The 27,781-nt window shown below is 41.5% G+C and overlaps 1 protein-coding gene and 1 long non-coding RNA gene across 9 annotated transcripts in view; both read left to right on the top strand.

The window, feature by feature from the left end:
* Window positions 1-18,087, top strand: part of CADPS (calcium dependent secretion activator) — a 478,811-nt gene extending 460,724 nt beyond the window's left edge. For 7 of the 8 annotated variants that reach the window (XR_003435859.1, XM_027121298.1, XM_027121292.1 and 4 more), the window contains 2 exons: window positions 13,508-13,612; window positions 16,854-18,087. Coding sequence is in view for 7 of the 8 variants with exons in the window: in XM_027121298.1 (XP_026977099.1) it covers window positions 13,508-13,612; window positions 16,854-17,033 (285 nt within the window). In the remaining variant the exon portion in view is untranslated. The remainder of the gene's footprint in view (window positions 1-13,507; window positions 13,613-16,853) is intronic. The other variant, XM_027121293.1, reaches the window with a different exon arrangement.
* Window positions 18,088-20,055: 1,968 nt separating this feature from the next.
* LOC113628157 (uncharacterized) lies at window positions 20,056-27,721 on the top strand. The gene is made up of 2 exons (XR_003435900.1): window positions 20,056-20,259; window positions 27,569-27,721. It is a non-coding gene; the product is annotated as an uncharacterized LOC113628157 (long non-coding RNA).
* Window positions 27,722-27,781: the final 60 nt, after the last annotated feature.

The raw sequence follows: 27,781 nt of genomic DNA, 5'->3' as shown, positions 1-27,781 counted from the left end.
GTAGTCAGTTTTAAAGACTTCTCAACCCTCAAATCCACCCCACCGTCACCTGCTGAGTAATTTTGTATGCTTAATCTCCTGCCCTCAACTCCCAGATCTCTGCTAATTTGAGGCAAATGGGTATTTCTGACATTAAATAGGGCAGCCAGGAAGCTCTGACCTAGAAAACCTGCGTTCTGAAGCACCGAGAAAAAATATTCTTTCACCAATTTTGTTCAGGCTCTTTTGAATGACGAGGGGGGGGAAAGAAAGTACCTTTCACTGCAACGGGAGGGTGCAGCCGCCCAAGGACGGGTTTTTGCAGAACAAGAAAAAAAAAAAGAAAGAAAGAAAGAAAGAGAAACTTGCCGAGCATCCCCGCTCCCAACTTCCCCCATAAAACTTGTCACTTCGCATTGCCATCCGCTACCCCAACAATAATCACTCCGTGCCTACTGCTAATTGCAAGCACAGCTGAGGCCCAGCGGGAGGCCCTTGCACAGTCTCAGGCCTTTCTAGGAGGCTCAATCTGTTGTATGGTACTTGTTCACACACAAAAAAACTACCAGCAAAGGCAGAAAGAGGCAGAGTCACAGGTTTCTTGTAATCCCTCCGCCTCCCCGCTGACAGCCCAGCCCTAGAAGCATTCCTGGTTTTGTCCTCCGCTTTACAAAATCTGAAGTGACCTTAAGCTACTAGCATGTCAGCTTTTGAATGTCGAGTTGCCGGCTTCTTCAGGTGCATTAAGGAGCTGGGGGTGGGGGGACTACATCTGGCTTCTGCGTGTCTGTTTGCAGCGCCCCTGGGGCGAGCTGTGGCTTCCTGTAACATGTAAAATATGAGTGTGAACTCAGGGTTCATGGCAAGGAACAGGAGGTCATGCCTCCATTCAGTTCTAAGTAAAGAAGCTGGGAGTTTGCAGATGTTTTTCTGTATGTGTAATGACACCACCTCCCTCCCCAGCCACCGAGCAACCGAGCGCCGTTTTTTGATGAAATGTGCCACAATCAGTGTGCTACTTGCAGATTTATTCATATCAATTTTTGCGATTTATATATTCAGAGACAAGATTGCTATTTCGGCAACTTTATGTTGGATGTCGTACGTTTGCATCTAGAGAAAGAGGGAAAGAAGTATGGGGAAGGGAGGGTGGGCAGAGAAAGAAAAGAAATTAAGTCTGTTCCTCGGGCCACCAGCTGGGGTGTTGTCAAGGAGACAAAGCGTCCAACGGGAGGGTCTGTGTCCCCCTTTTGCCCAGCGGTCACTTCCTGCCCAGGCTTGGAGGTGGGAAATCTGTAGCTCCTGGCCCAGAAGAAGGCCCTTTAATGGCTACTGTGAGAGGGAGAGTGGGATTGGAGATTTGGGGGTGAGAGTCCCGTCAGTAGATGAAGCCCAGGCTAGCCGAAGTAAGGTCTTCCCATCCTCCCTCGGGGTCAAGGATAGGCCCAAGAAGGTCTTTGGCATGGGCCTCCATGGGGGCCTGGTAGGGGGCACCCAGCCCTTCCTTGTCTACCTTGCCACCCTCTACGATGAGAAGGGAATTAAGCCTCCTGTGAATTTCCCGCTTGCAGAAATCAGAAATTTCTGTTTCCAGCCCAAAAAGCCTCATACTGTATTTTCACCAAAGGAAGACATTGGTCGAGCAAACACGGAGATTAATCCTCCTTAGCCTGGGGAATAAATGCTCCTCGGTGGGGCAGTGTTAATTGCCGAGCTGGGTGCAAAGATCATTTGGACGCATTTAAGAAATACATGATTTTTATTAGTATAACTGTTCCACGTAGGAGTTATTTCTCAGCAAAGGGCAAAAGCTTTGCCTGCCTCGCTTTATTAGCCTAATTCTACTTAATTGTTTCCTAAAACAGGGGCTTCCCGAACACACATTCCAAACCTTAATAAGTCTGTTGCGGGGTAGGGTGGGGGAGTGATTCTGCATGGGGGAGCCGCTGCCCTTTTGGGCAGAGGGAACCGGGGTCTCAGGGCTGAGTGCTGCTTGATCAAATCTGTGCGTGGAACATCAGGGGGCGGGAAGGGGATGGGGGAGTCTCCGTGAAAACATATGAGGTGACGCATCACGCAGTGTGAAAAATGCATCCTTTCTTGTTGTTTGGACCCAATCCTCCATGAGGATTCTCAGTTCTCATCTCTGGGCTTCATTTAATTCTCTTTCACAGATTTAGAAATGTTGGCCCCGTGGCATGTTTTAAATAAACCCAATAAGTGACTGAGCAAATGCTACCAGATATGTTCTTTGTTCTGCAGTCGCAGAACTCGGCCTTGAGAAATTGTCTCGGCCCTGGGATTAAATGAAATGCCCCTGTTCCTCATGCACGTAATTTTTTGGCTTTTTGTGAAACGCGGTTGGATGTTCCACATTAGAATATGTACCTTGCTACCTAGCCGTGCTTTCTTTAGCAAAGTTTCCTATTCAGTAAGGGAGCAATTTTGCATTTCCCTTCTTTTTGTTTTGATTGTGGTAAAACAAGCGTAACGTAAAATCGACGATCAGGTTAACCATTTCAGAGGGTGCAGTTCAGTGGTGTTAAGTGCGTTCACACTGTTGTGCAACCACTTTCTAGAACTCTTTAAGTCTTGCAAAACTGAAACTCTATAGCCATTAAACAGTAACTCCCCATTTCCTCCACCCCACCCCCTGGCAACCACCATTCTTTGTTCTATGAATTTGACTATTCTAGACACCTTATGTAAGTGGAATCATACAATATTCGTCTTTTTCAGTGGCTTATTTTACTTAGCATAATATCCTCAAGCTTCCTCCATGTGATAGCATGTGACAGGATTTCCTTCCTTTTTAAGGCTGCATAATGTTCCATTGTGTATAGATACCACCTTTTGTTTATCCATTCATCTGTCAATAGACACTTGGGTTGCTTCTGCCTTTTAGCTATTGCAAATATTGCTGCTCTGAACATGGGTGTGCAGATATCTCTTCAAGATCCTGCCTTCAGTTTCTTTGCATCTGTGCTTACAAGTGGAATTGCTGGATCTCCACCTTTTTATAACAGCACATACTCAGGTTGTGGAAATGGTGGAAGAACGGTATCTGAGTGTAAGTTGAGATCGCGTTTGCAGTTGAAAATTCCCTTTCGTGCCTCTGCTTTCCCATCCTTTGCCTTTCTGTCTTTAGGAAAATATCTATCTGTTGATCTTTGACTTAGTTTTCTCATTCAGAGGTGGTAAACTTTCCAGCAATATCTTAGGAGTATTAGGAAAGCAAGCCTTTTGGATATGATCACATCTCCTTGCAGGTGACCATCCACCATATTGAGACATATTGGGCAGGATACAAGAGGATTTGTTACTTCTTGGATTTCATACAGTCTGATTGATTCAGAAGCGACGAACCTGTTTCTGGTCTGGCTTTGGGTAGCTTGGAAAGCTTACTGAGATTGTCAACAGCTTCCTCAAACCATTAAACAGACAAACAAACAAACAAACAAAAACAGAGAATGTGCCTTCCAGAGAGAGAGAGAGAGACCCCAGTATAGCCTGTATAAGCTAAGCTTTGTATTAAACTCTCCTGCTTGATTTACTTTCAGAAAGGATCCTTCAGGACTCTTACTTCCCTTGTATTTTCTCCCAGGCACCTAAAAGTGATAGTAATGACTTGGTTAGAAGGCTGCAATGCGTTAAATCAGGAGTCCAAGTACGCAGTCATCATTTTGATCGTCCATTTGAAATATCATTGCTAAAGACACTTGTTGCTGGATATTTCTCCAGGTTTAGAGAGTTGAAATTTCGTCTTGAAGAGATAACTGCTTATTTTAGTAAAAGAATATTAAGGTATCATTTAGGCTCTTTCTAAGGAGGTTAAAAATAAAATTGCTAAAAAAATAAAAATAATAAAATAAAATAAAATAGCTCCCAAATGTGAAATTCTACACGTTCCTATAGAAGAAGCAAACATTTTAAGCAGTAGCAATTTAAATCAAAGTTTTTCTAAAAATTATTTCGTTTGCACTATCTCTTCCTTATGAGAAGAAGCTAAAGGCAAAGAGTTGTGGGTGCTTTTCACACCAGGTTGTAGATTACCACAGTCTCTGGAACCACGGTTTCAGCAAGGAGCCTCTGACTTCCTCCTCAGTGTTGATTGCATCAGACTTTCAGGGGGATGCTATCCAGAGTTTAGAACCTTGAAAAGCCACGGCACTAAGACAGCTTCATAAAGATTTCAATGAAATGGTTTTTAGGCAACCAGAGAATTAATGTTTTTTTTAAAAAAACCCAGCCTCTACTAAAAAGGACACTTGAGATAGCCTGGAAGGTTATTCTGATTATCTATACCCTCTGATTTTGGTGTCGGTTATCTTCGGTGTCTTTGTGCTTTTAGCTGGGCGTCCTGAAGCTGTGACTGGAAATACCCATTTCTAGGAGCAATTGTTTTGGTGGATCATATCCTGAATTACAGTAACACTCAAGTAAGGCAAAAGATTGCATCTTTCAACTGCGTATCCATTTTTTAAGGTACTCAGATGATATGCCCCCTTAGAAAGGCATATCAGCTCCCTTGGGGAGCTCTGACAAACCCCGAAACTTGCGTGCAGTCTTTCGTTTGTGCCCACTTGGCACAGATGTCTTGAACGTGCCAGGGTTTCTTTGTCAAGCCCTCTCTGAATCCGGATTAGAACACCAAATACAACCAGATCCCTGGTGATCCTTAGCCCTAAAGAGATCTATGAAGCTGTGGAATTGCAGCTCAGGCTAACGAAGCTGTGGGGACTTTGGTAGAAGTGTGGAGAAACCCCTGATGAAGTTTTTCACATGCTCTTAAATTACCCAAATTGTAAGGAAGAAATATGCATTGAAAGTTTCAAATGTAAAAGATTTCATTACAGTATTTCAATACAGCCATTTACATAGGTTGTGGGGTTTTTTCCCCCTAACTAATAATAACCCACTTTTGTCACAAAAAGCAAAATGAAGAACTTAGTCCCATGGGTGTGGTCAAAGTATTATCTTCCTCTTTGCCTCCTTGCCAACACATAAAATGTCCTTTCTTCATTAGACAGTCGAGGCCAGGTGCTGAGGCAATTTCTCTGCTGTGTGGCTGTGTTGAGCTGGAGAAAGGGTACTTTCCAAAGAGGAGATAAAAATCTTCCAGGTTTCACTGTGTTTCTTCAGTCCAGAAATTCAGGTTGGTTACCAAGAGGTTACAAATTACCTTTTGGCTCAGATCTTTTTTGAAGAATGGAAACTGCTTAGAAAGCTTTGCACAGCCTTGAAGAGCTCGCACTTAGGGAGATACTCTTTCTTATTCGTGAAGCAGGGTAGGAGAGCGGGGCTAAGATAGTAACAGGTAACACTCAGTATGTGCCCGGCGCTATTGTAAGCACACCACACACATTAACTCATTGAATCCCCACAACAACCCTAAATGGTTTTTATTATCATCCCCATTTAGCAGGTGAGAAAACTGAGGCACAGGGAGGTTAAGGGATTTATCAAGATTCAAACGCAGGACAGGCCTGATTCAAGTCTATTCTCCGAGCCACTAGGCTGTACTGCCTCTCAGCCTCTTGAGTCCAGGTTCCATCTCTTGCTAGCTGCTAGAACACTTTACTTCTCTGAGCCTCAGTTTCCTCATCTGTGAAGCAAGACTACAGATGATAATAAAGACTCAACTATTTACACTTTAGTCATGAACTGCCCAGGCATTGAGAGCTTTACCTCCCTGGCATATATAGCATGAACATGCCAGTTTCAAAGGAAATATATATTTGCAAATAAGCCAACCATAAGACTCAGGTCCTTGTGAATTTCAGCTGTCATTCATGCTCAGGATGTATTGGACTGAGTCACAGGTTTTTGTTTTTTATAAATTTATTTATTTATTTTTGGCTGCGTTGGGTCTTCGTTGCTGCGCTCGAGCTTTCTCTAGTTGAGGCGAGAAGGGGCTACTCTTTGTTGCGGTGCGCGGGCTTCTCATTGCGGTGGCTTCTCTTGTTGCGGAGCACGGGCTCTAGGCGCGCAGGCTTCAGTAGTTGTGGCTCACAGGCTCTAGAGCGCAGGCTCAGTAGTCGTGGTGCATGGACTTAGTTGCTCCATGGCCTGTGGGATCCTCCCAGACCAGGGCTCGAACCTGTGTCCCTGCATTTGCAGGTGGACTCCCAACCATTGCGCCACCAGGTAAGTCCCTGAGTCACAGTTTTTAATCAAAGAAAGTGTGTGAAGATGTGTGTTTGTGCATGGTGCAGTTATTGGTCCTTAGGTGAAATACCAAATTTTCTAAAAGCTCATTTTCACTATATTGGACTAAATATTACCTTCCACTGTATGCACGGGGCAGCATGTCTTGTTCAGAAGGTGTGTGTATGTGCGTGTGTTTTGCTAAAAGTGACACACTGCAGTACGCATGTTAGACTTCAATAAAATGTTTCTTTAAAGAAAAAAGCAACACAGGAAGAACTGAGTTTTGCACTAAACTATTTTCATTGGATTTGTGACTCTGCCTAAAATTTCTCTTCTAGCACTTCTGGTGACATCTTTAATTACACATGAAACTGAATTTCCCCAAGGTTCTATTTTACTCTCCCTGTTCACAGAAAATGTTAAAACTTATAATGGATAATTTTTCAGAAATGAAATTTTTATCAATGTCATAACTTTTGTATCTCCAAAACTCTGTTAGGAAAGCTCAATTCATTGTGACCAAGGCAATATTTCTAGTCGTATTTCTCATTGAAAACTCAAACTACCCACAGTGAGAATTTTCTTTTAGTAGCAATTGCTGAGTTACCAACCTAAGAGAAAGTAAGAAGAGATTAGGTAGGGCTACGGGGGAAATTAAAAATACGTTGATGCTAACACAACATTGTAAATCAACTATACTCCAATAAAAAATTGTTTTAATTAAAAAACCATATATATATATATATATGTTGGAATATATATATATGTTGGAATATATATATATTTTTTCAAACAATAAACAAATGGGGTAAAATGTTAACAATAGGTGAATCTGGGTAAAGGGTATATGGGTATCATTTATACTACTTTATTTTTACAACTTTTCTAAGTTTTAAAATATTTCTAAGTGAAACAGAATATGCATATTATATAATAAATATATTTTCTGATTAATAAAACAAATACATTGATGCTACGTAAGAAATGGCACCTCTCATCCCCATCCAACTTTCTAATCATTTCCCTTAAGAGTCAGCAATGATTGTCTCTCATCCATTAGTTCTTTAAGGCTGTTGAGTGGTTTTCCGTGGGAAAACCCCTGACTCCCCTCCCTCTGCCTAGTGACTTTCTAAGCTCATAAAAAAGTAGAATCTTTTCAACACCAGGCCAAGCTTGGGCTCTGAGGGAGACAGATCCAAGAGCATTATCCTACCCACACACTTGTCCTTTGAGAAGTTCAGAGCTGAATGACTTTGCTGAAAAGGCACCTGGAAGCTAGAGCTGTTTCTATATAAACAAGCCATTGCTTTTTAAAATTATTGAGCTGAATGTGACAGCTCATACAGATGTAGTGGTAAATAACCAACTTGAAGCCTGTCCCACTGCTTACTAGTTGTGTGACCACAGGCTACTTATTTAACTTACCTATGCCCCTTTTTCTCATCTACAAAACAGGGCTGTTAATAATATTGAAACTCTATTGTTTGTTTGTTTGTTTTGTTTTTTAATTTTATTTTTTATTGAAGTGTCGTTGATTTACAATGTGGTGTTAATTCGTGCTGTACAGCAGTGACTCAGTTTCACACACACACACACACACACACACACACACACACACACACATTCTTTTTTATATTCTTTTCCATTATGGTTTATCCCAGGACATTGAATATAGTTCCCTGCGCTCTACAGTGGGACCTTGTTGTCCATCCATTCTATATGTAATAGTTTGCATCTGCCAGCCCCAAACTCCCAGTCCATCCCTCCCCTTATAGATACTCTTAAGAGTTCAACTCGATGATGAAATTATACAATGCTTGTGGAATGCTCTTCACAGTGTGTGTACATTGTAAGGACTCGGTGTTCAATGAGTAGGTAACTATTTTTATTAATTTTGTGAATGTGTATGTATGTGTGTATTAGGAATCCTGTACAAAATAGGACCTTGTTCAAAACTGAGACTCTGTAAAGTCCTATGGAATGGTATTGTCTGATGGGGGGGTTGTGTAAATTACACGGGTATGTTACCCTTGTAATTAATGAGTATGGAAACACATTGAGTAGTTCTGTCTCCTTTTCAGCCTCTGTCCCTTGTTTTCATTGCCACTCAGGTATGCGATGTGGCTGGCTCCAAAAACAAATGAATCATTAACAGCGAGGTCCCTTTAGGACGTTGAATTAACATCAAGATAGGGGTGGGAGTAGGGAATTTAGACTCATCTAGGTGGCTGTGATGACAGAGGCATAAAGGCAGAAGCAATCACTGGAGTAACTCTCTATCCTGCTGATGAGGGATTATCCAAATCCAAGTGAAAGTCCATTTTCTGGGAACCCTATAGTGTCCCATGAGGTGTGCAGTATTCATCCTGTCTCACAATCCTGCAGCACTTCCCAAGGATAAAATTCCCAGGGGAAACAGTGAACCCAAGGCTGGGGGACTAGGGAGAGGTGAATGATTCACTTCTCAGTTGCAAAATTTAAGGAGGAGCCAGAAAATATAGTAATCAAATACATATTGTAATATGTTAAAAAAAATCAAACTGAATGCAAAAAATCCATGATGAACAAAATACTAAAATGTTCATTAAAGGCAGCATCCGATCCTGCACTTGCAAGATCCTGCCTCACCCGCCTCACCCCAGTCCTAGCTGTAGTGAGCCCCTCCATGACAGAGAGACATGTTGTGTGTAACGATTCTTCTGCATGAAGTCAGTGTAGTTGCAGGGCAGAATGTGTGGCCCCATTATCGGCAAGTTAATTTCTACTAGAAATGGATCAAGAAAATTCTTCTGTACGGTATATTACAAGGATACCTGTTATGTTTTTGAGAGTAATAATAACAACAGTGGCTAAATTTTATTGAGTGCCTACTATGTGACAGTCACTATGCTAGGCACTTCACATAATTACCTCTTTTAATACTCACAGTAATCCTATGAAGTAAGTGTTAACCCCAAGAGAAGACTAGGGGGTCAGAAAGTTAAGTAGCTTGCTTGAGTTTATCCAGCTAACAAGTAGCCAGCCCAAGCTGAAGCTGTAATTTATCCACACAGGGTTTGAAAAATCACTCGTTATTTGTCTGAATCCTTTGAATCCAGTATATAAATCTAGGTCAGTATAGTTGTAAATGTGTGGAATGCACCCAGGATGGTCTTCTAGGTTTGGGTGATGACTAACACAAACAACTTTACAGTGGAATTACTTTGAGCTAGTCGTGTGTCCTGTAAGACTTATGCGTGTGATTCCAGAGATATTCCAATAGGAATAATTTCTTCCACCATTGCATGCCTTTCTCTGGTCACTTGCTCTGCTTTCTTCCTTGTTTTGTGGTATTTCTTGGGTTGAGAAAGAGAGAGAAAAAGAGGAGAGAGATGAGGTTAATGGTGATGATGATGAAGATGGTGGTGGTGACGGTGATGTGAGAATTGTGACGATGCTGGTGGTGGTGGTGGTCTTGGTAGTAGCTGACATATATTGAGGCCTTATTATGTGCCAAGTACTGGGATGTGAGCTTTATTAACATTAATTCATTTAGTATCAAAAAGCCTATGAAAGGCTGATTAATTCCCATTTTCTGATTGAGAAAATGAGTCTCTGAGAATATAAGTAACTTGCCCAAGATCACAAACCTAGGCAAAAGAGAGGTAAGGCCTGTGCTCTCAACAACTATGATGGAAGAAAGGGAGGGAGGGAGGGAGCGAGGGAGGGAAGGGAGGGAAGGAAAGGAATTCAATGGCACAGTTTTAGATCAACCTTCCAGGTTCTCTTTTTTTGCATTCAATTAAAAAAAAATTTTTTATTGAAGTATAGTTGATTTACAATGTCATGTTAGTTTCAGGTGATTTTGACTACCCAAGAAGTTCCTGCAGGCCATAGCTATGATGGGCGTCCTTTTGGCTTCCAACTCTAACACCTTCAGAGAATTATCCCCAGAGAACATACTTTAGAGGTACCCAGGGTACTGGGGATTTTACGTCTCTAGGGCTTTTTTAGGCTTAAAGTAACCTTATGTAGAAAGTTTCCATTTAATATACCTGAATTAAGGGCAGGCAGCAAAGGAGTCATGAGTATACTTAAATACTTAGTATATGTCATCAGCTCACAATTTTTATTTCTAAGGGTTTAGAGTGCATTTTACCAAAATTTTAGTGCCCAGGTATCAGGCTGTCTCTGGAAAAGGCATATCTGAACCAGAGACAAAACAAAGTGGGGAGGACTTAAAATGTTTGATGAATTTCCTCTTTTGAAGAATCATAACAAATCTACTGTATTAGCATCGATCTCAAATAAAGCAAACCTGATTAACAAGCACTGTGAACTGAACGTTATAACAACTGGCTTTCTGGAAGGGAGAATGCCCTGGTTTGTGGCATTTGCCAATTTCCATAGGGAAACCCCCCCCCCCACTAAGGCCTATTTCTAGATATCAGTGTGATACCCCCGAATGTACAGTTGGGAAGTGATACACAAGATCAGCTCTCGTGTCCAGTGCATTATTACGCCCTCCTAGGGAGGAGTCATTAGGTGATCAGCTTTTTCACTCCAGTGCCTAATCCTGGAAAACTGCCATTTCTGGACTCACTAGCTGTGTGACCTTGGGCAAGTCGCTTCACCTCTCTGGGCCTTTGTTTCCTCCTCTACAAAGGAGGAGCTCTGTGGAAGATCCCCTTCACCTCTAATGTTTTAAAGTTCTAGAAGGCAGTGACTCCTGCTTTCTCCAACATCCAAGTGCCTTTAAGCGCCTTTCTGGAAAACCAAGTTAGCGCTGTCTTCATCCAAGAGTGCCTCCAATTTCATCTACTGAGCATAAGGTTTGGAAAGGCGTGACTTACTCCCTTTTGCCTCTTGAAATGTGTAGCCAATGGGGCATCATACATTTTTTACACTTCTTTTGCTAGATGTGAGATCCAGGAGAAAAAGCATGGATGTTCCAGGGCTTTCTTGTTCTCCTGGGGTGGGAATCTGTGAGCGTGATGCACTGATCCATCCATCGCTACATGCATTTCCTACCGCCCTACCCTTTCAACAGCAGAGAAAGAGTATTGATAGCAGTCTACCTTTCCCTTTTTATTTTTTAATAGCCAAAAGCCATTTACAAGAATGGGAATTACTTACATAAAATGGGGGCTGGGGGGAGTTCGTTATTTTTTTCCCCTGAAAGGTGGCATATCTCTCAGCAAAGAAAAAAAGGCATGTTGCACAAGGCTTGCTGGCAGTGATAGAAGCCAGCGCTGGTTTGCCCGTAGTCACAGCCAAAGCAAAATGCCACCTCTGCCTAGAAGCCAGAGTGCCACATTCCTCTTTTGTGTCCCTGAGATGCACTCATCATGGGGTCCTGGTCTTGTAGGTTTGGCCAGGAGGTCACCCAGGTTCCTTTGAAGGTCATTTTCCAACCCCAGGAGGTAGGAGTCGGGGGTAGGGGGCGTTGCTCATGTCTCTCAAGATAGATTATTTGAGCCCCCAGATTTCATGTCAGAATAAGTCAGTAAATACGGAATTTGAGGCCTCGGGTAAACAAGAGGTCCCCCAGCTGAGAGTAAAGTAGGGCTATAGAAACACCCATGACCTAGTCGTATTCCTGTCCCTAGCCCCTTAACAAACCCAGATGCAATGACATCAAGAGCTCCAGGATCCCAAGGCAGGAGGTGCCAAAAACACCTCGAAATAATCACAACCCCCCCCAAAAAAAGTTTCAGTGACATGTTCTCACTCCTAGAGGGGAAAACCTGTCCATGCCTGAAGCAGCTTGACCACGGCAAACCCGCTCCCTACGTGGAGTGAACTGCAGATCTCAAGAAAAAAATCCCTCCCCTCCCCCCCCACTCCTCCTGCTCCCTTGGGGAGGGACAGAAGGTTCCTGAAACTGACAGTTTCGCCTCCGTGATCTTTAAAAGAGCAGAAGTTGGCTGTGAGGCTGCAGTGCTGCCTTGATTGGGGTAGTGTGGTCTCTGTTTGCGGCTGGGCTCCAAGGAGAGCCACAATTGGCTCTGATGAGGAAAGAGCCTAGGAACGAAAGATTGCAAAGAGGGCTTCTGAACGCCATGGCTGAGACTGTGTCGTTTCTTGCAAGGTGAAACTTGGCAGTTCTACCTTGCAAGTAAAAACCCAAATTAATTTTTTTTTTTAAAGAAATTAAGTCAGAAACAAGGCTTCGGAAAAACTGTGAGTGTTAGGCATAAACTGATTTTGGATGATCTTTAGGTGAGAAAGGGTGGAGTTACCATCAGAAACATGTTTTTATTTATGCTTTTCAAATCTCCACTGGTGTGCGTGTGCGTGTGTGCGTGTGCGTGTTGGTTAACAGGAGAGTATGCAGCGTTTCAATTCTCTAACCACTTTTTTTTTTACATCTTTTCTGCGCACAGTTCATATACATGCCGTATAAATAAATATATAGGTCCATCCACACCTTTTCATTTTATTTGTAAATTGTTTGGTATAAGCGGCAATGCGTAATGAAACCTGGTGAAGTTTAAAAGATTAGATTTTTTTTTTTTGTACTGACACTTCATAACACTGTTCATATGTCTCCGAGTGAGATTTATGAATATATGAGCAGTACTGCAAAATTATACCGCACCAGAGACTCCGTGCACCACAGGGGTGGCAGTCTAAAGTGACACAGCTTCAAGCATTTTTCACAGACAAGAAGCAAAATTTAACCCCCTTAAGGGGAAGTATGATTTCAACAGCTTGAAATGAGCTCATTTGTAGATGTTTTTTTTTCTCTCATCTTCCATAATTTTTTGGTGTTAAGATTAAAACAGATTGCACAGCCAACGTAAGGCCACATGAGCTGCCCAGAGTATAATTTGGCCCTTAAAGAGAAACCCTCCTTCATTGTCTTTATCCGAATGCCCCTCTAGAGTAGATGTAGGTAAACTTTGCCCTAAACTCCTAAGGCTCTCAGCCTGATTCCTAGAATTGTCCTAAGCAGACAGGGTCTGGATTTTTTCAAAAGGTAAGTAGCACGTGGCATCGATTGGTTCAGTGGAGAAGCCCCCATCGTCTTGGACACCCGAGACAATGGCGTTAGGACACAAACAGTGACTTAAATCTCAGCTGAGTAACATGAACCAACAAAAAGGAGAATCAGAAGAGCAAACGGTGGTCTTTATGAATTGATTGTATATGAGGTGTGTATAGTGGAAGAGTTCTGTTTTCGATTCAAAGTCCAAACCGATCTCTTTTCGGCTGATCTGGTACCTCGTGATTTTTGCGTCAATTACTGTTCATGATCTCTGTGCTCTCAAATTCTCTTTAACCATTTTGTTTTCCTCTTGGAACAGAGCAGGGTGCTCGCACGTGGCCTGTTTCGTCTCTGTTCTTTAAATGCTCCGTGATGTGTTGGCTGGAGAACTTTTGTCTTTTTTTTCAGCAATGGTACAGCAGCTCCATGAACGTGATCTGTACCTGGCTGACGGACCGGATGGACTTACAGCTTCACATTTATCAGTTGAAAACACTAATTAGGATGGTAAAGGTAAAAGAAAACATAATGATTCTCCTTTGCAAACAGCTCACTGAAATACATTTCGTTGGCAAGCTGCAGAACTTCCTTAACACAAAAAATATTAGTTTGTGTATAAAACAAGGTGATTCCTAAAACAGTATCTCAGGCAAAAAAAACCGGCGAAATCACTTTGGGATGCCTGGTTAATTTATTACTCAGACATCAAAGGGAAATTTAATAAAAAGGAATTTGATAGTTTATCCAGACTGGAAAAATACTTTATGTATTTGCCATGCAAATATACTGCAAGAGCCATCACGCCCTTTGCATTAAACTTTCAAAAGCTGGCTTTTGGGTACCACTGTGCTAATCGCATCCGTTACCAATTTCATTTATGGTTTAATTAAATAAAATTTTGCCACAATTAATTTCATAGAAATATTTACCTCCGGCTCTTTCTAAATATGGCCTGTGATCATTATCTGGATGCAAATCAATATTGTTCTTTGTAGTTAATTGAAGTAGTTTCTCTTACAATGCGTGTATACAGTCAAATGTAAAGGATCACGAAGGTGAGGTAACATACCCTGAACGTAGCTTTTTTTTCCCCCTGTTCTTGTGTGTGTGCCTTGGACTAATGATAATTATTTCAGCGTGAAATCACAGTGGTTTACATGAAATAATAAGATCACAGAAGGGGGTAAATACATTTTTGATCATTTCAGTTTCCATTTGATGCTTCACCGTAGAGGGTTTTAAAACATTCGTATGCAAAAATCTCATTCAGAGCACAGTCTCTTTAAAAATATTTTAATGATAAAACGGAGATGAATTTCCATTTCTTAACAGTTTGCCGAAAGTCCCGCCCCCGCGCCCCTGCTATTCCCCCCCCCAACCCTGCCCCATTTCTTAGTCTCTTTCGGATTAGCGCCATTTTATTGAAGGTGCTCCTCTACCCCAGTGCTGACTTAAAACCAATTACTGTTCCGTTGAGTGTAATTAAGGAGAATTATTATCATATGCATTTGATCTCACAAAGAGTCCTCCCAGGGAAGGTTGCAGACAGCAGTGTACGGCAGCTCTTAAAAAAGAAATCTATGCACTTGGACTATGCACCCAGCCTAATTTTCATATATTTAAATTTCAGTTCCTTAAGGCAACCTCACTAACCATTGCCCGACCCCTTGCATTCCATTTTCTGGCTATAAATACTCTTAAGGGGAATTTTTTCTGTTTGACCCTTCCTGGGTAGACATGAAAAGAAGACATGCATTTTAGTGTGTTAGGATATCTTCCCATTACTGATTTTCAGATTTTTGTTGAGACTGTTAGAATTAGCAGTATTTTATTAAGAAAAAAATATAAGTCAGAGAGGAGGTTTCTTCTTAGCCTCTGCCCAAAACAACACAAACACGAACCACAGGCAAGGGACACAGAAACGTCCCTGCCGAAGGAACTCCTTCACTTTTGCCAAAAGTGGGCCCAGCTTAACTAGAGCTACAGCACAGAGGGATGAAGCAGAATTCACCACCTCTTCCCTAAGTACGTTACCCAGGGGCCTCCTTCTCCGAGGCGAACTTCCAGTGATAATTGCCTTTCTTTCCTGCCTCTGCATCACTTGGTTTATTCATCCATTCATTCATTATCCAGCAAGCATTTGTTCATCCAACCTTGGACAAATATTAGTTGAGCCCCTACTTGTATACTACAAGATGGAGTATTTAAAAAAAAAAAAATGACTCTATATGGTCCCTGCCCTTAGACATTCAGAGTCTGGCTGGGAAACTCACAGCTCTGGAATTTGACTAGAGAGGGGAATATTCAAGTGAGTTCTGCCTTTTCCCCATCATATTCTGGCAATCAATTCTAAGTGATTGAAAAGTACAGAAAAATCAAGTAAATCATCTGGATATCTGGTCTCCACCAGACCTAGCATTTTACTCAGCCTCCTACCCTCCCCCCTCCAGGTACAGACACAGTTCCGCTAGCTACCTAGCCTCGCAGCCTCGTCCATAGTTAGGATGACCTTTGAATTTAGTGTCGAAACCAGATGACTTTGAAGAAAGAAAGAAGCTGCTACACATAATCATACTGGGACCATAGATATAAACTGGCAAAGGGAACACGTGGTCATCCCATCCATAATCTTTTATTACTGGACTTCACTGAGCTGAACAGCATTCACTAGTTAACTCTGCAGTCATTACCACATGGGACCTTCAGGAGTGGTTGACATGGTGATTGACACTAGGACTGCATCAGATGGACTCCAAAAACCAGAAATCCTAATGCAAGTGGCGTTGAAGTATGTTACCGTTCCTTCTTTTGACCCCTTAGCAAGTTTCCCATATCAAGAGGAGAAACAAACAGCAGAATCAGTAGCTGAAATGATATGCAGCGTGATGAGGAGCGTTGTAGTTAGAGAGGGACCTTTTTCAAAAAAATGTTTTGTGAAGTAGACAACAGGCAGATGCTTCTGGTCATGTTCCATTAACGCGAAGGGATTCCTAGAAAAACAGTCCCTGGGATACCTGAGGAAATCCAAGAGAAATCGCCTGAAGGAACAAAGAAAGAACTTGTGGTTCAGCAATACCAAACCATTGTTCTTGAAATAGAGCCAGATTTCTTCCCTGAGACCATGAAGTTGTGAACAGAATAGATACACTTCTTTCCTAAGGAGACGAGAAATGTCACATGCCCGCAACATACTGATGAGGCATTAACGCTCCATCTTCCCCCTAATTGTTGCTGCCCGTGATCGGTTTCGTATACCGACATGCATATGTCTGTCTTGTGAATGAGACAGAGGGATACGCAGTTACAAGCCTCACAAATACTAAGGACCAGACTGCAGCAGAAATCGTAAAATACCGTAATCATTTGATCCGTTATTTATGTGTTATAGCCCCTCACACTGTCTATCATATGATGTGATACAAACCTAAGAGAAAGAACCAGACCAAAAAAAAAAAAGAACCAAAACAATTATGGAACATTTCCCTTTACAGAACTGAATAAACACAAGCTTATGTTCTTTGCTTTGTCTCATCTAATACAGTTTATCCTGTCACCATTTCTCATTTTCTGTCATTCAACAAATCTCAGTTTTCAGTACAAGTGAAATCTGAGCATGGTGGCTTTTCACGTGCCAGTGCATGAAGTGTGACACTTAGCTGAGGTCAGTGTTCTCACCCCCATGCTTGCCTTGTGCCCTGTCCCTCCCTTCATGGAGATGAGATCTCCCTCATCACTGCATCTTTTCCCTCCTTAGAAAACCTATAGAGATTTCCGACTGCAAGGAGTCCTGGACTCAACCTTAAACAGCAAGACCTACGAAACCATCCGGAACCGTCTCACTGTGGAGGAGGCCACAGCGTCCGTGAGCGAGGGCGGGGGTCTGCAGGGGATCAGCATGAAGGACAGCGATGAGGAAGACGAAGAGGACGATTAGAACGCTTGGGCCTCAAGTCCACTAGGCCAGAGTCTTGTAATCAATGCATGTCCTTAGTCTGTTAGTTAACCCCATTATGGAATTTTCTGTCAACTACCATGCCATGAGATGTGTACTGATGATACAACTGCCATTTTAGCTACGTGGTACCAAGATTAGCAAACGACCTTCGACTCTACGATTTCCTGAATCCATGTCTATCTGTTTACAAGCAATATGGAGCACCATTCTTTAAATACCATTTATGGAGAATACATAGCTCAGTTGCTAGGTGTAGCCCTGTTATCAGCAGAGTTCAGTGATCCTTCATCAGTGTGCTGTGTGCGCGTCGACGGTAAATGGATGTGAGGGCGAGTACGCCACGTACTTTCTTTGTTTCCCATATGTGGATGCCGGTTACTTAAAGGAGTACAATAAATGAATTTAACTAAGACACGTAGATCTGCTTTGTTTTTTGAAAAACAGAAGGCAAGTCTCCAATAACCAACTTTCAGTTCTTTCTGTTCCCCTAAAACTGAAAAATGAACCCTTGGTGTCCTTGTTAACCCCTCCTTTCATTTATCCAGATAGTTACCCAAAAAAGGATGGCTACATACCAATGGATTGATCCTCCTAATTGCCACGGCAAGGGCGATCCTATCATAACATCCAGCACAGTTCAGAGCGACTGTCTTCTATCAAAGTTCATCCTATTAAATGTTATGTTTTGCTTTTATGTTTCAATAACCGTGTATGTAAAAAAAAAAAAAAAAAAAAGACCTGAATATTTAAATTATGACCCTAGACTATAAATGTGTTTATAATAAGACATGGATATTTCCTTCAGTAGATTGTAACCATAATTTAAATTATTTTGTTTCACACTGTTTTTTATATCTGTCATGTACATTGCATTTTGATCTGTAACTGCGTGACCCTGGGGTCCTCTGCAGAGCTCTTTCTTTCTGTGTAAAGTAGTGGATCCATCTTGCTTTTGCCTTATATAAAGCCTACAGTTAGGAAAGTGTGGAAAACTGTGGCTTCTCAATAAATAACTGTTCACGTGTCCCAAGAATACTTTTGAGTCTTTTTTTTTTCCTCTGTCTCCTTTGAAAGCCAGAACTGAAACACGCAAAGCAGGAAGACGCGGGGAAAGAGGAGGGAAGGGGTCATTTTCATAGAGTGTTCTCGAAACTGTTGGAGTGGGTAGTTTTCAAACGCTTGTCTCCACGAGAAACAGCCTAAAATTCCATTAATTCAGACACCACTAATTCAGAATCTGTGGGCATTTGGACATGTTGGACTGATTACACTTGCATTATAGGATAAATAAGGGTTTGCTAAGCAAGAGAGTAGTGTAAACGAGAGAAATGTTTCTCCTGTACGAAGAGAAGGCCAACAAACTGTTTTTAAGCACCACTTTAACAGCAGTGTTTGCATTCAAACAAAGCGTGTGCCAATTATATATGATTCTTATATATTTGTTAAAGCATTTTACAAGATTCTCTAAGACATGGAGTACTCTTTTCGCTCCCCAGTCCTTGTCAGCCGTATACTCACCTAAGTTTAAAAGAAACCAAACATTTTGGTAGCCTTACCTGTTTTATTTGTGCCTGCCACTAAATCAGGCTGAGCTTTCCTTGGGGCTGACTGCAGTTTTAGAGAAATGACTACTTTTTCAATAGGACCAGGCAGAATTCTCACCAGTTGGTCTCGACAGATCAACCCCTCTAAATAGCATGTCTCTCTGTTTAATCCTTGAGGTCTGCAGGGACAGATCACCAGTACTTCCTGCCCTTAGTACTTCAAACAACTCCCATTTATTAAGCAACTATTTTATGCCAATAGTTGCCATTATTGGGCAACTATTTTATTATCAAATGTATTTATTTTATACATCCTGCATGTCTTACCGCATTCAAATCTCACAACAACTGTAAGAGGAGAGGACTGTTACTATCCTCATTATGGACGAGAAAATTGAGATCAGAAAGCTTAAGGTAACTTGCCCTGCGGTTACACAACTCCACTCAGAAACGTTAGAGATACTAGCATAGCACTGTTCAGATGAATGATGGGGATATAGCATCAGGTGCGAAAAATCTTTGATCACCTAACAGCACAAAGTTAAGTCAGTGTGGCAAAGGTAGAATTCTGTGAAATATATTTGTATTAATGATATTTTGAGTTGCCAAACTAAAGCATATTTCTCTCAACAATTAAAAACAACTCAAAGATGCACAGGAGAGAGCATCGCCCAGTGTATAGGATTGGAAAAAGGAAGAAAATGCTCAGGAGCCTGGAGGAGTGAGTGAGATAAGTTACCGAGAGGCATAAAGGGAAACAAGTTAGACAAGACCTTAAACCAAGTTGGTGTTTTTTTTTTAAGTTTCCTTCAAAAGAAGAATTCACCACAGCCTAGCACTGAGGGTCCTGTTGGATACCATCCCCCAGCGGGACTGCCCTGGAGGGAGGGCTGTGGAGAAGGACGTGACATCAGAAGAGCTCAGAGACAACAACAACAACAAAACTGACTAAGTTCAAGCCTCAGGTTATCATTGCCACAGACTCAAAGCAGAGCTCTAGCTCTGGGGACCTAGAGCTTTCTTTTTCATTCCTTTGCGATGTAATCTGAAGTTTTCTTTTCCTTTTTTTTTTTTTTTTTTTTAATTAAAATACGATATACCTGCAAAAGAGTGCACACATCGTAAGCATACAGCTCGGTGATCTGTGAAAGTGGCCACCACACTCTTTGAATCGTCACCAGGTCAAGAACTGGAACACAATGAACACCCCAGATAGACCCATGCTGGTGCCCCTTCCCAGTCTCTCCCCCTCCTCAGGGGTAATGGTTATCCAAAGGTAACCACTCTCCTGGTTTCTAATTGCATCAGTTAAACTGAAACCTTCGTGCAATTAGACTCACAGTGCCTACTCTTTTATGCCTGGCTTCTTTTTGCTGTATGTCATGCTCTTGGCGTAGCTGTGGTTCATTTCTTCCCAATGCTCTATAGTATTCCAGCGTATGACTATACCACAATTTATTTATCCATGTTAACGTTTTGTTTTTAGTTTGGGGCTCATAGGAATCATACTGCCATGAATTTCTTCGTATGTATCTTGTGGTGCAATTGCTGGGTCAGAGGGTAAAGATATGTTGCTCATTTTTAGGAAATACTGCCAGTTCTCCACAGAACAAGAACGAAGTGACACTCTTACCAGCAGAGGATCAAAGCCCCTGACAACAGTCGGTATTGGCCTTGACAGTACTAAGTATTGTCACTAATTTTGGTCATTCTGGTAAGTGGTGCAGTGCTTTTAATTGTAGTTCACGGATTACACAAATGGAGTTGATTGCCTTTCAACACATGTATTGGCAGTTTGGGTAGCTTCTCTTGTGAAGTGCATGTCTACGTTTTTTTCCCTTTTCTTAAAAGAGGAAAATTCTAGAGTTATTTGAAGACTGGTAGGGAAGAGGCCTTAGGAAAAAGTGCCAGATGGATGGTAAGAGATCGAGACGCAGAGGGAAACGTTAACCTGATGAAAAAGCATTCACTATACTAACAATCAGTCCACAAAGAGTTGAGTCCATACTGGCTGGGGAGTGCTGGAAACACCCAGGCTCTCTCTCTAATCCATTCCCTCTCATTAGCCAGTGGGACCTTTCCGAAAGGTAACTGTGCCCTTGTCCATCCTCTAATTAAAAGAATTCAGTGGCTCCCCTCGCTCATAGAATGAAGCCCAAATTGGTTAAGGTGACGTACAAGGCCACGTATGATCTGATCCTCACCTACCCCTCCAGCCTCCTCTGCGAACCCTACACCTCTCTCTCTCTAGGTTACAGCTACCCCTGCCATCTTTCACTTCCTGTGCACCGAGATGCTTCCCACCTGGGCCCCTCCCTCTGAGCACTTCATCTCTTCCTTCACATCCCAGCTAATTAAATTTGACTTCCCCAGGGAAGCCCTTCCTAACCCTGCCCTCAGTCCAGCATCTATTTCCCTGGTATATATCCTCCTGATGCTCTCTACTTCTCTTTCATACTATTCATCACACTATTCGTGGAGGGGTTATCTTCATCATTACATGTTTCATGTAGCTCCTCTCCACTTCAGGTGGATGTGATCTGTGCCAGCTTCCCTACTCTATCCTTATTGTAGTCACTCAATATATAATTAATAAATGAAGGCTGAAAGTACAAAAATGTTAAGTCATCGAATTACTGTTCTCTTAGAACCTTTCGTCTAGCCGTTATGACTCTTCAAAAGACTTATATAGACTAAATACTGTAAGATTCAGAGGAGGGTTCAGAGGAGGGATAAGGAAAGGAAGGCTTCCTGGAGGAGGGGGTCTTGAAGAGCCCATAGAGAAGACAGGAAAAGACATGGACCAAAGCAGAGGGAGGTGAGGGGATGTGCCACTTGGTTGAAGCTGTTTTTTTCTCTGATGGATTCCCAGCACCTGTAGTAAGCAGTCAACAAATACATGTTGACTTAAGACATTAATGAATATGCTCAGTGTGTTAGGGGAGCCTGGCTTCACGGAAAGATTTATGCAGGGGGTTGGGAGAGATTAAGGTGGGTAGGGTGGATTAAGGTTTCCAAAGAGGACATCTAGTTTCATTTAGTTTGGGCTTATTGTTCCTCATAACAAAGAGCTAACTAGGATTTTTATTTTTTCAAAATATTTAAAGAAATTTTTTAAGTTAAAAAAAAATCAGAGCAGAATTCTATGAAACAAGAAGTTGAAGTCTCTCCCTTCCCCAACCCATTTCCCCAAAGTAGCCATTGCTAACAGATGGGCATATATTCTTCCAAATATGTTCAAATTATATATAAGTATATTGGATATATATTTATATATATAATACATATATCCAATATCCAGTTGGATATATTTATATTTTTACATATTTATATATATATATATTTAAAAATATATTTTCACAAATGGGATTGAGCCTGAGCCTACTAAGGCACATCATATTTTTCACTTATCAGTGTAGGGCCATTTCCATGTCTGCACGTACAGATTTTCGGTATGACTTTTAATGCTTGTGCTGTATTTAAGGAGATTGTCTAATCAAAGAAGAAACAAGAGCAAAATAAGGTAAACGAAAAATCCAGGATCAAATGGAGGATGGATCAAAACATAATGGTGGAAATGAGCCATCTGTGGAAGTGACCCAAGAGTCTGTTTGAAATGTGTGACTCAAGAATTTCTGAAACACCCCAAATGCAACCCCAGTCTAACTGCACTGTATTCTAATGATTTTTTTATGTGTCTGTCTCTCTGCTAGACTGCCAACTTCTTGAGGTCAGGAACTAAGCATCTCTTTGTGTGTGCCAGGCGGTGCCTGGACTATAGGCACTCAGTAAATGTTGGTTGAATTGAATGGGTGAACATCAGAGAGGCACACCTGAGGATGGTCGTGACTGAGAAAGTATAAAGTAGGGGCTTCCCTGGTGGTCCAGTGGCTAAAACTCTGCACTCCCAATGCAGGGGGCCTGGGTTCGATCCCTGGTCAGGGAACTAGATCCCACATGCATGCCACAACTACGAGATCCCGCGTGCCGCAACTAAGACCCGGCACGGCCAAATAAATAAGTAAAATATTTTTTAAAAAAGAAAGTATAAAGTAAATTTATTACAGTAGCCTCTCTCTATAAAGAAAGAATTACTAAAAAAGATGATGCATCTCAATAGCTTTAGGAAAACCATCATCCACCTCATCATTAACGTGACCTGAATTTCCGGTGCCAGCATGAATAGTCATGCTGTCATAAATTTGGGATCCTGTAAGAATTTTAGGAAGTCAACCAACCAGTAAGGGTTGTATCATTATTGTTTCAACATAAATCTTAAGAAGTTCATTTTATTTAAACTTCAAAATCCAAAATAAGTGTGTTCTTTGTGGCCAGTTTCCATCAGCACATGGTTAACAAATCTGAAATCACATTATGCACAATCTTGCAATTCTGGGTAAACAAATTTTTAAAAATCAATATTCATCTTTTATTCAAGGTTGTTTTCCTTCTTCATCTAAATACTAAAAGTATCATCTGTTTTCCTTCTTATGAATCTATGCATTTCAACCAAAGTCTTAAATCTGCCTTTGTTGTAACTAAGCAAAGGAGGAGAGGGTGCCGTCAGCCAGCAGAGTCCTCTCCCCTGACGACCGTACGTTGAAGGTCAAAGAGAAACACTACACGACAAGTGATCACAGCCACCAGCTAACAGAGGAATAACAAGATCACAATTACTACAAATAAGAGGAATGCAAAGGCTGTAACAAAAAGCCAAGAGTACCCAGATAGCATTTTTTCTTATTTCCTAAGAATCTATGATGTGATGGCAAAAAGCAATTGTAAACACGGTTAAGTTGGCATATTTCCCTCCGTCCATCAGAAAGAAGTTGGCTTGTTTCCTGGGTAGTGAATACAATTGCAAAGAACAAACAAGGCTTTGCTTAAATCTCCAAGCAAGAAACATGTGATTGAAGATAGTACGGATTTTAGAGAAAGCGTTGGAAATTTTGGAACGCACTTAAGAGAAAACCAAAGGCAGCATGAGAAGACAAATACTGCCAGTATTTGGTGCAAAGAAAAGTACAGTTTAGGTGGAAGCTACGACCGGGTTTCAAACTCTAATGTCACTGTATGAATGTCGCTATGTTATTGTCCTGAACTGGGCACCTCACTCGGTCTCCCCAGTCAACCCCTGGAACAGGGCTTTGAGCACAATAAATTCCTCCACAGTGTTCTTTAGTGCAATTACTTTCATTTTAAATAAAAACCACCCTTCAAAAAAAATCAAACATTAAGGTTATAGACTGAAAATTCCAGAGCATATGGAGGATATCAACATCGCAATGTATTTGGAAAGTTTGAACTCTTCAGAGGACGCTTTAATTAAACGACAGTCTCTAGTTTTGTGATCCTACAAGTTGAACTCCTACGAAATAATTTTTGGCAGGATGAAGAGATGTCTTTCTGTCCAAAACTTGGAATAGTTCTGATAAAATAATTCTGGAGAGATTAACCTAGACTAGTGATCTCCCAATCAAGGAAATGGGTTTCTTTCTACATTGAAAAGAAGTAGAACAATCTCTGATCCATTTCTTATCCAACTTTTAGTCAAATCAATTCTTATGTTTCATTGATTCTAAGATAAAACTTTTTTTTTTCATTTTTAACGTCTCTGAAATTGGAATTCATCCTTCACTGTAAAAAAAAAAAAATCACATTGCATCCACTCTCTGCCACCACCCCACCTCTGTAACAACACTGCTGTACACACAGTATTAATATTTCTTTGGAGAATGCAAGGAAAAGGAGGTATCTGTCCCAGGGAAGAGCCTCCCACACAGTGAACTGAGGGCAAGGGCAGAGCTAGGAACTGACTCAGGAGTGGATGAGAAACAAGTGTCCATTTGCCCCCAGGAGGTAAGAAAAAGATGGTTCTTGAGATGGGGAGGGACTCAGACCCTGTTATTACAAAGGATGGGGGCTCAAACCACTCAATTTAATGTTGAAGTAAAGGTGAAAGGGGCTGCAGGATCTGTAGGCCATGGGTGGCAGGAATAGCACGAAGGAGTAGCAGGTGGAGATCAAGAGCACAGGTTCAGGTTCTGGAGTCAGGCTGACCTTGGTTCTGATTTCAGTCGGTGGTAATACCCACCATGTGACCTCAGGCAAATTACTTAATTTCCCTAGGCCTCAGTTTTCTCATCTGTAAAATAGAAATAACCAGAATAATACCCTAAGCATGACCTATTGTTACAAGCTCATTAAAAGAAGGACCCAAAAAAAATAAAATAAAATAAAAAATAAAGAAAGAAGGACCCAAAGGCACAGCAGCATTAGCAAACCTTCACTACAGCTGCGGGTTAGACCAGGGGCATCCAGGGACAGGGAAGTTGCCCAGCAGCAGCAGCAGTCCCAGCAGAGCTGTCCCTGGGGCTCTTCTGGCTGTGCCTCACCTCACTTGTCCCTTGGTTCCTGACTGAACCTGTCTCCCCAGCCTTCAAGTGGATTCTGTGAGCTACTCCATAAACTCCTTTTCTGCCGTCAGTTTCTGTTGCTGGCGACCAAGAGCTCTGAATGATATAGGAGGGATTCTGGGAAAGGGGACATATTTTTCAGTACGTACTGTTTTATGTTTGATTCTTTTAACCATGTGCATTTATTACTTTTTCAAATTAAAAATATTTTAGAGGAGTGTAGTTTAAATAAATCTACTGTTTACAGTGTCTCAACAGAGCATCATCTGGACAAGAAAAATGTGGAATTGAAGTATAGTACTAATAGCAGGTGCAGGATGGAAGGTTAAGTATTACCCTCTAACCTTTGCTCATGTCCTCTTACAGGGGAGAGAGTCTGAACCTGGAGTGTTAGGCTAGAATTCAAGAGGTCCATGAACTTGAATAAGACAAAAAAAAAAAAAAAAAGGAGGCAGCAAACCACAGTAGCACTTGCACTGTCTGTGACTTTGTCACCAAGATAAATCACAGATATTTTCATATCACATTACAATTGTTGCAATATCTCAAAATATCATTTACACTCATCAGTACTTCTAAATTTCCTTAGGGTTACACCTGCCACCAGATCTTATTTAATGCATTGGAAAGGAAGCTTATATGTCACTGTGCCACACATTTATTTTCTAAAGTTTTTGATAACCGTATATCAATGCAGTTGGTCTCCTTTGGAATTGTACCTATTTTATGCATTTTAAAGCATTATGCTGAGAAGGCGTCCCTAGTCTTACCAGAGTGTCAAAGGGGTCTATGGTTTCATTACTGTACACATACACTCACCCATAAGCACACACACTCACACACAGAAAAGTTGAAAATTTCTGCCAAAGCGCTTCGTCTTTTGCTTCCCCATCCCACGCCTTGCTTTATCTATTGTCTCTCTTTCTAATTTCCTTACCTATAAAATGGGGACCATGTCTTTTTCTTTTTTATACAAACCTTGTAAGCTGTAGAGTTTTAGTATCTTGAAAGAAAGTCAAACCATCAAACTGGCCAAAACAATTTGACAAATGAAACTTTACTGTTTGAGGATATCAGTAGGTCGTATTTTTGTATTTCTAGATGGGATGAGTTAATGGTTAAGGACAATGGGTGTGGGATCCCATGCTGGCTTGCTCTGAGCGTTGGCTCTGCCACTCATCTAAACATGTGGCCTTAGGCTAATCACTGATACTGAGTCTCATTTACTTCATCTGAAGATGAGGACAACAAGTCCACTTGCTTTTTAGGGTCACACTATTTATGCAATAGTAACAGAAACTGGTAATAAGTAGTAAGCTCACAGGACCTGGCACACAGTAAGAAACCAGAGTAAGCAGCTGCCTCTAGGGAAAGAGACCAGAGAGTTAGGTGGAAGGGAGACTTGATTTTCATTGCGTACTCCATTACGTTGCTTGAACTCAGTAAGCATTAGGAATTATGTTAATTGCATCCCAAAATTCACTGAGTCTGGAGACACAAAACTATGATCTACTAATAACCTCCTAGGTGATCAATATTAATTTTTTTACTCTTTTATGTGCCCTAGGTGAAAACTTAATCTAGTCTGCAAAAAAATTGAGGGAGAATTTTTCTTATACTTGACTATATTAAATAAGCATGTGCTCCAGTTTGATTTAACGAGAGGGATGGAGACTTCCTTGCTACGGCTCTTCTTTCGTTCCGCAATCAAGCAAGCACTTATAGAATGTTAAGGTTCTCCTGTACAGAACTTTGTACCACCTCCACTTCCACCCCCAGGGGACCTATGGAGGTGTGGGTGGGAGGGGGCAGGAGCTCTAAAGGAAATCCTTATTCTGGAATTAAAATAAATATCTTCTCAATATCCAAGGAGAAGTCTGGGAAGCCTTCCTTCTCTTCAGTTAACAACTAGGTACCTTTTAAAATATTAGTCAGAAAGTGAGAGAGTGGCATGGACATATATATACACTACCAAATGTAAAATAGGTAGCTAGTGAGAAGCAGCCGCGTAGCACAGGAGATCAGCTCGGTGCTCTGTGACCACCTAGAGGGGTGGGATAGGGAGGGTGGGAGGGAGGGAGATGCAAGAGGGAAGAGATATGGGGATATATGTATATGTATAGCTGATTCTTATACAGCAGAAACTAACAAACCATTGTAAAGCAATTATACTCCAATAAAGATGTTAAAAAAAAACTTGCTAAAAAAATAATAATAAAATATTAGTCAGGAGAATAAAAGCACCAAGGTACATTCCAGAACCATAGAGGATGAAAAGTGAGTCAGCCTTTGAACTACGGTCGGTAACTCAGAAACTTGATCTGTGCGGAGCATCCTTACAGAACAGTGGAGAAAATGTCTGTGTTTTTAAAACCAGCATGAGGTCTATCCTGTCCTTAGACACTAACACACGTGGGGAAAAAAAATACATATAGTGCAAAATGCAGGGCTGCAAGCTGAGTTCAAGGGTGTACAGGGCAGAAACATAATGAAAAGAACATAGTTCTTTCAGGCGTTCGATTCATCCAACAAACCAGGTGTGCTTGCTGTCCAGGTGGTGAGTGTAAGTGACGGCAGTGACCAAAACCGAACGAGAGATGCCGCTGCCCTACAGGAGTCCACAGACCACGGGACTTAGACAGCAAAGATTTGCTCTCAAAGGAATGTTCAAGAAGGAGTGGCAGTAAGAAGGACAGCATCTAAAGACGTGAGTTTTCAAAATTGCCAAAACCGTAGCGATGCTGTCAGCAAAATGCAGACTATAAAA

This window comes from Aethalodelphis obliquidens, unplaced genomic scaffold (assembly GCF_003676395.1).
Source record: "Aethalodelphis obliquidens isolate GAN/ISIS:26980383/991018 unplaced genomic scaffold, ASM367639v1 scaffold22, whole genome shotgun sequence".
In the NCBI taxonomy this organism is placed as follows: domain Eukaryota; kingdom Metazoa; phylum Chordata; class Mammalia; order Artiodactyla; family Delphinidae; genus Aethalodelphis; species Aethalodelphis obliquidens.
Note: the sequence above shows the minus strand (reverse complement) of the source record. Positions and strands in the feature narration are given on the sequence as shown.